At 44.3% G+C, this 14461-nt stretch overlaps 1 protein-coding gene and 1 non-coding gene across 4 annotated transcripts in view; one reads left to right on the top strand and one right to left on the bottom strand.

Annotated features, from left to right (window-relative positions):
• ltbp3 (latent transforming growth factor beta binding protein 3) overlaps positions 1–14461 on the bottom strand; it is a 101146-nt gene that overhangs the window by 8804 nt on the left and 77881 nt on the right. For all 3 annotated transcript variants that reach the window (XM_037533603.1, XM_037533604.1, XM_037533605.1), the window contains exons 15-24: positions 13415–13543; positions 11302–11421; positions 9024–9146; positions 8754–8876; positions 8333–8452; positions 6896–7024; positions 6050–6220; positions 5344–5427; positions 5061–5189; positions 4290–4427 (exon numbers count right to left, since the gene is read on the bottom strand). In XM_037533603.1, the coding sequence (XP_037389500.1) occupies positions 4290–4427; positions 5061–5189; positions 5344–5427; positions 6050–6220; positions 6896–7024; positions 8333–8452; positions 8754–8876; positions 9024–9146; positions 11302–11421; positions 13415–13543 (1266 nt within the window). The remainder of the gene's footprint in view (positions 1–4289; positions 4428–5060; positions 5190–5343; positions 5428–6049; positions 6221–6895; positions 7025–8332; positions 8453–8753; positions 8877–9023; positions 9147–11301; positions 11422–13414; positions 13544–14461) is intronic.
• Positions 3251–3323, top strand: trnam-cau. Its single transcript has one exon. It is a non-coding gene; the product is annotated as a tRNA-Met (tRNA).

Here is a 14461-nt window from a genome sequence, read left to right as displayed (position 1 = left end):
ACACAGCTGAAATGACAATCATTAACCTCTTGAACTCGATTTCACTTGAGTTGAAATGTATATCTACTTTAGGACATCTGCCTGTAAATCTACTTTAGGCCACACTCCAGTACAGAAGTACTGCACTTTTCCACCCAAGCCAGTTGTTCTCTCACACTCACAAACACACACACACACACACACACACACACACGCACACACACACACACACAGACACACACGCACTCACAAACACACACACACGCGCACACACACACACACACACACACACACACACACACACACACACACACACACACACACACACACACACTTCCAGTCTTTGTGGGGTGTTTGCACTGACTTCAGTATGACTGTAGCCAAATGAATGAAATCCAAACTGACCATTTTTCACCTTATTAAAAGTTCATGTTCCTGCTCACGGTAAGCGTCAGTCATCATCACATCATTTAAAAGACAGAACTCTCTTTCTCCTGTAATCTTCCTTCAGAATGCAATGACTTTTGCCCCACTTCTAAAACGCCTGAGTGCACCAGCGAGAGGGGCTAAATAACATTAAAGGTCCCACATCCTAGATTTGTTTGTATTTTATTTTTCCCCTGAGATTCACTTAGAACATTTGTCTGGTTTAACCAAAAACACACAACTTCCTTCCAACTTCCAAGCAGGATGTTTATGTTCGTGTACCTTTAAGATGCAAGTAAGAGTATGTAAATGAGCTCTGTTCTGACTGGCTGCCCTGTATTGTGGAGTATGCGGCGGAAATGCTCTTTAAAGCTTCAGGAATGAACAGGCAGGAAAGCTGTAAGCTGAACAAATAGATGCATAAACGTGGTTTTTTTTGTGACACCACAAAAATCACAAATAATGAACATTTTTACATGACATGGGCCCTTTAACCAGAACTTCCCTCACCCTAGCACAAAGCTCAGAGATTTCCTGGTACCACGTTTTACTTCATGCACAGAGGAATGATGCATTTTTAAATGAATGAATAAATAAGTTATTAGTCCCCAAAAGGGGCAGTCGTGGGTAGTCGTGGGCTGGAGGTCAGGGAACCGACCCTGTGACCGGTTCACTGGTTTGATCCCCAGAGGTTGACAGTACATGGCTGAGGTGTTCTTGAGCAAGACACCTAACCCCCAACTGCTCCCTGGGTGCTGCGGATTGGGCTGCCCACTGCTCCGGGCAAGTGTGCTCACTGCCCTCCAGTGTGTGTGTGCTCACTAGTGTGTATGTGGTGTTTCACTGCACGGATGGGGTAAATGCGGAGGTGAAATTTCCCTGTTGCGGGACTAATAAGGGTCTCTTAAAAAACAAAACATCAAAATGTTCATATTTTCATCTTATTGGGAACATCCGGTCCCCATAAAGAGATTAATACACGTACGGAGGATGTTAAAGCTGAATGCAACAGAAAAATGTAAATCTGTGTCGAACATTAGAATCATGCACACAACTGTTTGGCACAGGAGATGACCTGACAGGAGAAAAAGAGGAAGGGGACTCTGTACACGAAGAAAACATCTCAGAATTGCTTATGTCTGCTTATGACAAACTGTGGTTAAAAATATACGATGAACTGCAAGTTAGGACAGAGAGGCCTGAGGCTGAAGGACAGCAGCTGCACCAGCTGAGCGTAAGTTTGATGGTAAGTTGGGGTGTAAAGTCCATCCTAAGCCTCACGTTGAGAGTAGTTAGTTTAAAACAGTGACACTCAAAATTTCAGTTGCACCACAGACACTTATAGTGCGTCTTAACTAGTAGTGCTTAAAGTGATCATAAATCAAAACACTCTCACACAGAATGACGTTTTCACTCTGCAGCCAATCCGTAAACACCACCCGACACAAACAGGAAACATGTCACTCATGCTCTCCGCACGCAGTGACATCACTCGCATTTCTTTTCGTGCTAAGTTTACTTCGCTTAATGACGGGTCGTATCAGCTACAAGTCAAAAAGATCGTTTTACAATAAATTGGTGTTTTCAACACATCATCAGCAGACGGTCAGTAATATTAGCGCAGAATATAGTCGCTATTTGAATCTGCTGGAAGACGGAAAGGTAATGCCGGCTATGATAATTCTGTTTTCAAAAATAATCCATATTATGTATTGTATGATAATAAGATCAGTGTCGCACACAACCTGAGCGCTGATGGAGCTGCTCTTATTGCTCTGCACGCAGTTTGTGTATTTAACAGTGTCTCCCACCAGGTTTTGGAACGACTCTGTAGAAAAACATCTCAGTGCCAGACACAGAGCAGGACTCAGGGCTCCGTTACTGTCTGTGCTGTGTGGCAAATCTGTGGCTAGAAGGTCTGTGATCTTTCCTATTTCTGATCTCCTGCAGAACTGTTTGCCGACACAAACACAAACTGGCCCTGTATCCGGAAGGTTGCCGGTTCAATCCCCAGTGTCGACGGCACATGACTGAGGTGTCCTTGAGCAAGACACCTAACGCCCAATTGCTCCCCGGGTGCCGTGGATTGGGCGCCCAACGCTCCGGGCAAGTGTGTTCACTGCCCCCTAGTGTGTGTGTATTGACTAGTGTGTATGTGGTGTTTCACTTCACGGATGGGTTAAATGCGGAGGTGGAATTTCCCCGTTTGTGGGATTAAAAAAGTCACTTAACTTAAAACCGAAATGTATTTGGTTTTCTTGCAAGCTTCCCATCGATCAAACAGACCAGCCACTTTAATGGATCTACTACAGTCCATGTTTACATTTACAGTTATAACTTAAAGCTATGCTGAAATGCTGTAACTTCTGCCACCAGTTCAATTGTAGTAGCTTGTAAAGTTCAACGCAGTGGCAGTTTACATTCAAACTAGGCTACGATCGATGTGGCTGCTGGAAAAGAGCAGAGAGGGTGCGGGTGTAAGAGTTGTGTGACAACTGCTGTAGACACTTCTCTTTGTGTGTGTGTGTGTGTGTGTGTGTGTGTGTTGTAATAACCAGGAGACTGGAGGGAATATACTTTGACTGTGTTTGTTCTCTTAACTTCCCCTTGAGCTCAAGCAAGGTTCTGTCTTCCTAACTGGGTCTATAATAAATCTAACACATTTGAACGGCTGCATACAAACACAGTCGGAACAGGCGGTGCTCAGTGTGTTGAGCACACACGCCTGAGTGACTGCATTCCCACACAATCCCCTCCCCCCTCCGCCTCCACCTCCCAAGAGCCCCTCGCGCACCTCCCCCACAGTCTGAACGTTGAATACGCTGCTGTTTCCTCATTCCTTCAGGCCTCGTTGGCGCAGTAGGCAGCGCGTCAGTCTCATAATCTGAAGGTCGTGAGTTCGAGCCTCACACGGGGCAGAAGCTTTTTCTGCTTTTACTCACTCACACACACACACACACACACACAGGCTGTGTGCGACGGGACCGCAGCTCAACAACCGCCAACGCCGCATAAACATTTCACCAAAGGTGATTTCCACCAACGTTCCTGCATGATTTGATGTTTGAGATGTAAACAAAATCACTCAGATCGTTTCACTTTGACACATTCATGATAGGAACCAGAGATCAACATGTTTACAAAACAAATACCGCCAAACACGGCAACGTGGATGATGGTAAAGGTGGTAAATCTGGAGAAATAACATTTAATTTTGCCTTACAACACCCTGCATGAACACCTCCACCTGCAGGTATTTTCAAAATATGTTTCAGGCTAAATAAACTAAATTTACTGCAGACGTCTCGGGCATTGGACAGTGTGTTCATAGCCATTTCATGTAAGAACGTTGGGTGGGGGAGCTTTTATATGGACTGGAGGTACTCGTCAGATGTCCGGTTCCTATCACCACCATTGTGAACAATTCTGACTTTCTCTAGAACTGGGATTTCACATCTAACCACTCTCTATAACTCTGTTCACCAGTAAGAATTTACCTATGCAGAATTTTGAAAAAGTGGTGGCATTCCCCTTCAAACAGCTACAGCAGCGACACTAGTGGGAGACGACTCGTTTTTAAAGTCTCTTAATTGTGTTAAATACTTCACACAAATGTGTTCATACAGATTGAATGTATTTCTGAACAGGCATTACTGGGCTTTATTAAGCATGCTGTGTAACCCAGCTGCTCTGAAAGTAACTGGTGTTAAAGAAAACAGCCAAACAATAAAACTAGACCTCGCTGAACAATAACAGTCTATGTAGAGCTTTTCCAAAGGAAAACATTTAGTTACCAGAGCTCTAACTGTTTCACACACACACACACACACACACACACACACACACACACACACACACACACACACACACACACACACACCTACCTGTGACTGTGGGGAAGACACACTTCTTGTTGGTGGGGTCAGGAGTCCAGGGGGCATTACAGGTGCAGTAGAAGGACCCACGCGTGTTCACACAGTGACCGTTAGTGCACAGAGACTCGTCATGACACTCATCCACATCTACAGAGAGAGAGAGAGAGAGAGAGAGAGAGAGAGAGAGAGATGATAAATAAATAAACTTGACTCCACTCTTGATTCTAATCTGAATGTAAACCAGTAGGAATTTCCTACAAATTCACATCTTGCTTAGACATGTGAAATGGGTCCATGGTGGTACTGGTGGTACTGCAGGACCGTTATAAAGGCCAGTGTGGGGTTTTACTGCCTCCTTGTGGCCTCTGCAGTAAATATTATTTGCTATGAGTGTGTACGTGACCACCAGTCGGCAGAATTTCCCCCAAAACTCACAAGTTCCTTATATAGAAGAACTGAAATAACTGGCCTAGCTGATTTCCTCACTTGCTTAAGGTGTTAAATGTGATGGAAGTCAAAGCATTTGATAATAATTCAGGTCTCTGGGGCTGAAGCATGTACAGTTATAAGCTATAAAAAAACACACTTCTACCGATTTGACAGCACAATTACTGTTAATTTACTGAATTTAACATGTAGGGGAAAAAACAAAAGTCATGAAAAAACATTTTAGATTTTATTTTTTTTAACTGCACTACAAAACCGCCATATTTAAGTGTGTTCTCAGCTGAGGATGTGTTAACTTCTTCTCACAGTGGCTGAATGACGGTGGCTGTTTACCTATACATTCCAGAAGGTTGCTGTCGTAGTAGAAGCCCTGCTGACAGTAACATTCGAATCCGGGCTGTGTGTTCATACAGCGTCCCTCCTTACAGATCTCATTAGCGAATAACACACACTCGTCTATGTCTACAGAGAAGAGGAAAGAGACAGAGTAACCAAACAGGCCAGGGGGACCTAATTAAGAGACTGTGCCCATAATTACTTAAGACCAATGTTCCATTTCAGCACACAGGCTGATAGTGTTCACAATTCCTGCACTTCCTCTCTCAGTTCCCGTTACCTCTGTGGATGGGCAGGCCGTACTCCGTCAGACCGTCCTCGTGGTAAAAGCCTCGTCCCACTGGACACAGAGAGTGGTACTCCGCTACACACCACACAAACACACAATGTTTATTATCAACCCATCCGTTTTTACAGTCGCACGCAGAAGTGTGAACAGCAAATCCTCTACAGTAGCGCCTTTAAATTTTGCTCATTTTAGTGTAAAATAAATAAATAAATAATATATATATATATATATAAAATATACATATAAATTGGCCATAACCTTTGCAATGGACACATTTTTTCTTCTCAATATGTTAAATTTAGCACATAAACAATACACGTGCATGATGTGTTTCACTTAGAAATCAACACATATAATCTGAACAGAGGCACCAAAACATTTGTACACACAAACACAAGTTCCAACAGCAAAAGATACCATGATTCAATTATTCATTGTCTTCACAATGTCTGCATATAACTTGCTTTGGCACTGCAGATGTAGTGTTATAGTACAGGAGTTCATAATACAAACAGTGACTGGGAAAATACACTGATAATGTTCAAGCTGGTGAACTGCACTGTTAGTAACTCTCAGTATATCTAGCTGACCATCCGTTCACGTTACTATCCCAGCAAATACTTTCTCTATGGTATTATATATCGCCTATTGGCCTTTAAGCAGCTATCATCCCCCCTTCTCTCTTTGCCTCTATTACCTGAGTGGTAGACGGGACAGGGGTAAATTTCACAGTGATCCCCCCAGCCCACCCCCACTGAACAGCAGCATTCCTGCTTTGTGACGTTAGTGGCCAGGACGCTGTCACAGAAGACGGTGTCATCCAGATTGAGGTAACACTCCTTCTTATTGTTCACATCCATCTCCATCTCTGAAAGGAGACACACACAGACACACAGCTTTTATTTCACACATATTTTATGTCAGGATGTGGGGTTTACGGGTTATGTCCCAATTATGTGTGTGTGTGTGTGTGTAGGTGTGTATACACACCTACCCACACACACACACACACACACACACACACACACACACACACACAAAAATAATACTTTTTTCAGTTTTTGACATAATTTGAAAATACCTGTTACCCTTTACATTGTGTGTAAATTTTATGACAAATGGACCAAAATAAATAAAAAATCTGGTTCCATTGACTTAAATTTAAAGTAAAGGAAGTTTTTCCTTCTCCTATAAAGTTACCATTTTGGATACACAAGGTTTTGTTCTGACAGCAGCAACATTCAAGTGTATTTATATAAAAGTAAGTCCCATATAGTGTATAATACATGTACTACATATAGCTAATATAATATGAAAATATTTCCAATATGTACTCCATCTCTCTTAGCTTGGTGACTTTTTTATTCTTTTCAAATTTTTCAATTTGAAAATGCCAATTGACCTATAGTATATTAATATTTCATAATAAATGGCAAAGAGAAATGGTTACTGCATAAAATATTGTTAAAAATGTTAACTGCAGTAATAAAAAGAAATGGTTTGGCTCAAACACCCACACACATAAACACCCACACACACTTACCCTCACAGCTGTGTCTGTCCTCAGATAAAATGAAGCCTTCATTGCACACACACACATAACCCCCCTGCTGGTTCTCACACACTCCATGAGGCTGGCACAAACTCCTATCCACCTCACACTCATCTATGTCTGATGGAGAGAGAGAGAGAGAGAGAGAGAGACAGAGACAGAGAGAGAGACAGAGAGAGAGAGAGAGAGAGAGAGAGAGAGAGAGAGACAGAGAGAGAGAGAGAGAGACAGAGAGAGACAGAGAGAGAGAGAGAGAGAGAGAGAGAGAGACAGAGAGAGAGAGACAGAGACAGAGAGAGAGACAGAGAGAGAGAGAGAGAGAGAGACAGAGAGAGAGAGACAGAGAGAGAGAGAGACAGAGAGAGAGAGAGAGACAGAGAGAGAGACAGAGAGAGAGAGAGAGAGAGAGAGAGAGAGAGAGACAGAGAGAGAGAGACAGAGACAGAGAGAGAGACAGAGAGAGAGAGAGAGAGAGAGAGAGACAGAGAGAGAGAGACAGAGAGAGAGAGAGACAGAGAGAGAGAGAGAGACAGAGAGAGAGACAGAGAGAGAGAGAGAGAGAGAGAGAGAGAGAGAGACAGAGAGAGAGAGAGAGAGAGAGAGAGACAGAGACAGAGAGAGAGAGAGAGAGACAGAGAGAGAGAGAGAGACAGAGAGAGAGAGAGACAGAGAGAGAGACAGAGAGAGAGAGAGAGAGAGAGAGACAGAGAGAGACAGAGAGAGAGAGAGAGAGACAGAGAGAGAGAGAGAGAGAGAGACAGAGAGAGAGAGAGAGAGAGAGAGAGACAGAGAGAGAGAGACAGAGAGAGAGAGAGAGAGAGAGAGAGACAGAGAGAGAGAGAGAGAGAGAGACAGAGAGAGAGAGAGAGAGAGAGAGACAGAGAGAGAGAGAGAGAGAGAGAGAGAGAGACAGAGAGAGAGAGAGAGAGAGAGAGAGACAGAGAGAGAGAGAGAGAGACAGAGAGAGAGAGAGAGAGAGAGAGAGAGAGACAGAGAGAGAGAGAGAGACAGAGAGAGAGAGAGAGAGAGAGACAGAGAGAGAGAGAGAGAGAGAGAGAGACAGAGAGAGAGAGAGAGAGAGAGACAGAGAGACAGAGAGAGAGAGAGAGAGAGAGACAGAGAGACAGAGAGAGAGAGAGAGAGAGAGAGAGAGAGAGAGAGAGAGACAGAGACAGAGAGAGAGAGAGAGAGAGAGAGACAGAGAGACAGAGAGAGAGAGAGAGAGAGAGAGAGAGAGAGAGAGAGAGACAGAGACAGAGAGAGAGAGAGAGAGAGAGAGACAGAGAGACAGAGAGAGAGAGAGAGAGAGAGAGAGAGAGAGAGAGGGAGGGAAATGATTTCTGTTTTGATCATTAATTCAAATGATGAGTGTGAACATCTACAAGCTCATACACACATGTGTGTGTGTGTATGTGTGTGTGTGAGTACCTTGGCATCTGCGTCCGCTGACAAGCATGTATCCTTTCTGGCACTCACAGCGGTAGGAGCCCATGGTGTTGATGCAGCGCCCCCTCTGGCAGTTGGATGCACGCTCACATTCATTTATATCTGAGGAATAAAGTATATTAAATAAGTAAATAGGACTATAAACATGACTCTTTCTGCCTGGACTTCACAAGTCATCACTGTCTCACCTGCCCTGCACGAAATTTACACTTCTTTACCACAGGACACTTACTGCCGACACCAGTGTGGTACGGCTGGCAAATTCAGATCAAATGCGCGTACAAACATTGAAATATTAAACAGACATGAGACTTTCCACTTTCTCCCACTCTAGGATCAGACAGGATGCAATGGAATTAAAAGTGTGTTAAAAGTTAGTGTGTCCGCATGTTAGTATACTTACCCTCACAGTGGCTGCCCTCCTGGGTGGGCTGGTATCCTGGGTAACACTGGCACTGGAATGAGCCCTCTGTGTTTATGCAGTGGCCGTTAGCACACAGACGGTTGTCCTGGCACTCGTTAATATCTGAGGAGACACACACACAAAGTTGGATTTAAAACTTTCCTGCAGATAATAATGATGCCCTGGGTCTCGTTAGATAGGGCAGGTGGAGCAAAGACTGCCCGGTTTGTGGCAAAGCATAGTGTGATGTCACCAGCGTGTGCTCCTGACCTCTGCAGCCTTTGCTGTCGGCCTCGGGCAGGAAACCCTCGTTACACAGACAGCGGTACGTCCCCGGCAGGTTCTCACAACGGCCATTCATGCACACGCCTCTCTTCTGACACTCATTCACATCTGTAAGAGAGGAACAGAATGAGAGGAGTGCAGGAGTTCTTTCTTCTCTAACGTGAGTGAGAGCAGCTTGTGTGCGTATATATGTGTATGATTCCATGTGATTTGTGGAGCATAACTGATTTGGTCCAGTCGCTGAAGCTTGGAGAATGCCTGTCTAAAACATAAAAGTACAGGCCCTTCTCTCTGTCTCTCTCTCTCTCTCTCTTTCTCTCTCTCTCTCTCTGTCTCTCTCTCTCTCTCACTCTCTCTCTCTCTCTCTTTGTCTCTCTCTCTCTCTCTCTCTCTCTGTCTCTCTCTCTCATACACACACACACACATTACATTTACGGCATTTGGCTGACGCTCTTATTCAAAGCGACTTACAATTTGATTGTTTTACACAGGGAGGCGAAGGTGGTGTTAGGAGTCTTGCCCAAGGACTCTTATTGGTATAGAGTCCTTGGGCAAGACTCCTAACACCACCTTCGCCTCCCAAATGCTGCACAAACGCTGCACAAACGCTGCAAGATGTGTTCACAATGTCATTTTTAATGCTGCTCTGGACTTTCCTTCATTAAACTGTCAGTGACTCTGCTGTTGTTACTAAGACAAAGGCAGTGTAACTACATTCACATTGCAAGTGAGAATTTATTAATGTCCTAAATTTGCAACTTGTGCGTTCAAGGCCTTGTTTTTTGTCCATTTGGCTATGTACACTATCCAGCGTCTGACAAGAAAATGTAAAGAAGTACAAAATTTTTAATCACAGGTTTAGAGATTTACCAGTTTGTCTTAAAGTTTGTGTGGGATACTATTGAGAATAGAAACAACATACTGACAGAAAGAAAATGCTCAGAGAGTGGGGTCCTAGCCTGGCGAGTCTAGCATAGGTAAGAGGACTTCGAGGGAGCTAGTCGCTTAAAATGAAGCTCATCACGTCACAATAAAGGAAAATTTATTGCGACTGTCGATCAAGTTGGATGATATGAATGTCTGAAAACACAGTGTCTGTGGCTTTAAGACGCACAAAAGTAATGATCAGTTTTATTTTCACGAACAACACACCACACCTTAAACTCCCAAACCATACCAAGAACAACAAACCACACCTTAAACTCCCAAACCATACCAAGTACAACAAACCACACCTTAAACTCCCAAACCATACCAAGAACAACAAACCACACCTTAAACTCCCAAACCATACCAAAAACTACTAAACCGCACTAAAAACTACCAAACCATACCAAGACCTACCAACCGATACCAAGAACAAAGTTTCTGACAAAGAACAAAGTTTCTGATCAGAAAGCAAGTTTAATTTCTCCCATTTAAGCAGGCATGGCAGGTAATGCCTTACAGCAGCATAAGCAGCTGTGCTGAAATGCTCAGCAGGCGTGAGAAGCAGAACACAGTCTGTATTTACGGCTCCTTTTTCTGTGCGCAGTAAAACTGCACTTTCTTTTTTTTTAAGCAACTTGTAATCAGCGACGGATTGGTGGCACAATCTGATGATAATACATTGCACACAATATCACAAGCCTGCTGCCTGCTGATGTGATCACAGTGTAAGGCTTTTGGCAGCGAGTGTGTGTTGAAGAACTGAGCACCGTGTTATTACTGTATTCCCCAGGTGGATGTCACTGTTACTACCATCTTTAATTACCTGACAGCTACTAAAACACACACACACACACACACACACACACACACACACACACACACACACACACACACACACACACATTACTAACATGAACTGTAATGATGTTTTGAGGAAATCTGTTACTAAAAGTGACCAACATAAATCAGAGTAATGCGTCTTCAGTGCGTCACGTTTCTCTTTGGTCTGGTGTGCATGTTCATGCCTGCCATGGTAAAATGGATCAGTATATGCAATCAGAGTTCTTTATCACTATAGCAGCTCCACGCTGTTTCCATTAGTCAGGCACAGTTTTCTGAAAGCTTGTGCTCCAGAGTTGTTACTGTTAATGTAAACTAACACAAGAATGAATCAAAAGAGTCAAACAACAGATAAGCACAAAACTAAATTCAGTTAAGATTTTGATAACCACTGCAACACAAACTGAACAGTATTATGAAAGAAAACGACGTTAGTTTTCCATCTGTGTGTGTGTGTGTGTGTGTGTGTGCGCGTGTGTGTTTGCGTTCTCACCATAACACACTCCTCCTTGTGCCTGATGTCCAGGCTGGCAGGGAATACAGTCATATGACCCAACTGCATTCTCACACTGGCCATCACGACATGCACTGGGGTCCAAGCACTCGTTGATATCTAGAGAAAGAGAGATCCAGGAAAAGAATTCAATGACTTGATACCCTGACACTGCGTTTTACTTAAGCAACAGAACCCGAGAGGTTCTGAGAGAGTGTGGAACCCGAGAGGGAGTGTGGAAGTTCCAGTGGCTGACAGCTGGGCTCATCAGCCCCAATGTGTTCGAGTTCGCCGTAAAAAGGCCGCGCTATTCGGCCACGGCCACTTCTCTGGTTTGTGTCCTCAGATTCTTTAAACACTTCAGCCTTGGGCTCCTCTGGCCGCCTTCGGCTGTTTTGCTCGAAACCTCTTCCAATATGGAGCGACTGCGATGAGTCTCCTCTATTTTTTTGGTACAGAAACATCAGCCTAAATGTTTCTGAGTCTCAGCTGCGCGAAATGATGACGAATGTGGAGGTGGACTGACGTAAAAGTCGCATGAATTCCGACCTGGCTGTTCAGACAGAGCCACACTGCTGTGGATCGGATACGGATTGGATTTCAGTACCACATATGAAAGCGTCTCAAATCGGAATTGAAAATGTCAGATTCAATGAGTTTTTTGCTGTTCACACTGAAACACAGACACACATCTGTGTCACATATGAAGATAAAGATGGGATTTGGGCCCCTCTGACCTGCTGTGTAAACGCAGCCTAAATGACCTCTCAACACGTCTGTCATGTGAAGAAATGACGATAAAGACCACGTCGGTATTTTAACCCTGTTGTTTCCCTGTCTTGATTGCAATGCCTTGCATGTATTCTTGAGCTGTAATTCATAGTTTTCTTGTGTCCCCTGTCTATTCTAGTCCTTCAGTGTTTTTTTTTCTGTTCATCTGCTCTGTTTCTTTTGCCTGTTTTTTCCTATGATTATGGACATGGTGTGGAATTTGTCAGCCTGCCTCCTGAACCCCGCTGAGGAACCTGGTTCTTGTCATTTTCTGACACTAAAACAAACATAAAAAGGTGCATTTAAATACAGGCTTTATTTAAATTATTTAAATATAAGTATGCAATTAACTGTAATTGTGTAATTACATTTGTGTGTGCGTGTGTGTGAGTGTGTGTGCGTGCATGTGTGTGTGTGTGCGTGCATGTGTGTGTGTATGTGTGCGTGTGTGAGTGTGCATGTGTGTCTGTGCATGTGCGTTTGAGAGTGTGTGTGTGTGCGTGTGTGTGTGTGTATGTGTGCGTGTGTGAGTGTGCATGTGTGTATATGTGTGTGTGTGTGCGTGTGTGAGTGTGCATGTGTGTATATGTGTGTGTGTGTGTGCATGTGTGTGTGTATGTGTGTGTGTGCGTGCATGTGCGTTTGAGAGTGTATGTATGTGTGTGTGTGTGTGTGCGCGTGCATGTGCGTTTGAGAGTGTGTGTGTGCGTGTGTGTGTGTGTATGTGTGCGTGTGTGAGTGTGCATGTGTGTGTGTGTGTGTGTGTGTGTGCGCGGGCATGTGCGTTTGAGAGTGTATGTATGTGTGCGTGCGTGCGTGTGTGTGTGTGTGTGTGCGGGCATGTGCGTTTGAGAGTGTATGTATGTGTGTGTGTGTGTGTGTGTGTGTGTGTGTGTGTGTGCGGGCATGTGCGTTTGAGAGTGTATGTATGTGTGTGTGTGTGTGTGTGTGTGTGTGTGTGTGTGTGTGTGTGTGAGTGTGCGTGCATGTGCGTTTGAGAGTGTATGTATGTGTGCGTGCGTGCGTGTGTGTGTGTGTGTGCGGGCATGTGCGTTTGAGAGTGTATGTATGTGTGTGTGTGTGTGTGTGTGTGTGTGTGTGTGTGTGTGTGTGTGTGCATGTGCGTTTGAGAGTGTATGTATGTGTGTGTGTGTGTGCGTGCATGTGCGTTTGAGAGTGTATGTATGTGTGTGTGTGTGTGTGTGTGTGTGTGTGTGTGTGTGTGTGCGTGCATGTGCGTTTGAGAGTGTATGTATGTGTGTGTGTGTGTGTGTGCGTGCGTGCATGTGCGTTTGAGAGTGTATGTGTGTGTGTGTGTGTGTGTGTGTGTGTGTGCTCTCACCTTCACACACAGGCTGTCTGCGTGATTTGCTCCTGAAGCCTGGCAGACACTCACACTTGTACGAGCCTGGCAGGTTCACACAGTGTCCTCCGATACCACAGACATCCGGTTTGGAGCACTCGTTTATATCTGAAAACCAACCAAAAGAAACACGTCAACCAAAAACATTCACACTGCTGATTAAAACTGACAGCTTGCAGGAGCCAAGAAGTGTTGCATGAGTCATGCTTCCCTGAGCAACTTGATCCCCTTTCGCTTTCGTTAATCCACAATACGAGTTTCTGCAGTAGAAATACAGGCATATAAACACACGTACGAACATTCAGCCATCCTGGCTACAACTTAACCCACACTCACTGAACAGACAGTCTAGCCATGTTAAAGAAGCTGGCTGACCAGTTGTCTGTCACAATGACGTTCTAAGACATTTACAGTGGGCTTGGCTACTAACTAGCTATGAGGACACTGAGGTCCGGACCCCGGCTGTTTCAGAGGGATTCGGAAGGGTTTTAAGGCATTCAGTGTGGAAAAAAGCAACATTAATACAGAATGAGCAGCGGCTGGCTCTCAGCTGACCTCAGAACAGCTGTGGCTCGGCCATAAACTGCTCACACTGTTTATCACTGTTGGAGCCTCTAACTTACACTGCCCACTGAACCAGAGTGACTTTGACTTGAGCTGTTCCGATATGCAGTACACAGGCTATAGGCTACCTTTTATACTGTATGTTTAATATGTGCTTTTTCAGTGATCAGTGAGGACAAAGATGCAAAAGAGAGAGAGAAAGAGATGAGAGAGAGAGTGAGAGAGAGTGAGAGTTGAGAGAGAGAGAGAGTTGAGAGAGAGTTGAGAGAGAGAGAGAGTTGAGAGAGTTGAGAGAGAGAGAGTCGAGAGAGAGACAGTTGAGAGAGAGAGAGAGAGAGAGAATTGAGAGAGAGACAGTTGAGAGAGAGAGAGTTGAGAGAGAGTCGAGAGAGAGAGAGAGAGAGAGAGAGTTGAGAGAGAGAGAGAGAGAGTTGAGAGAGAGAGAGAGAGAGAGAGTTGAGA

The sequence above is a fragment of the Pygocentrus nattereri genome, chromosome 23 (genome assembly GCF_015220715.1).
Source record: "Pygocentrus nattereri isolate fPygNat1 chromosome 23, fPygNat1.pri, whole genome shotgun sequence".
NCBI lineage: Eukaryota > Metazoa > Chordata > Actinopteri > Characiformes > Serrasalmidae > Pygocentrus > Pygocentrus nattereri.
Note: the sequence above shows the minus strand (reverse complement) of the source record. Positions and strands in the feature narration are given on the sequence as shown.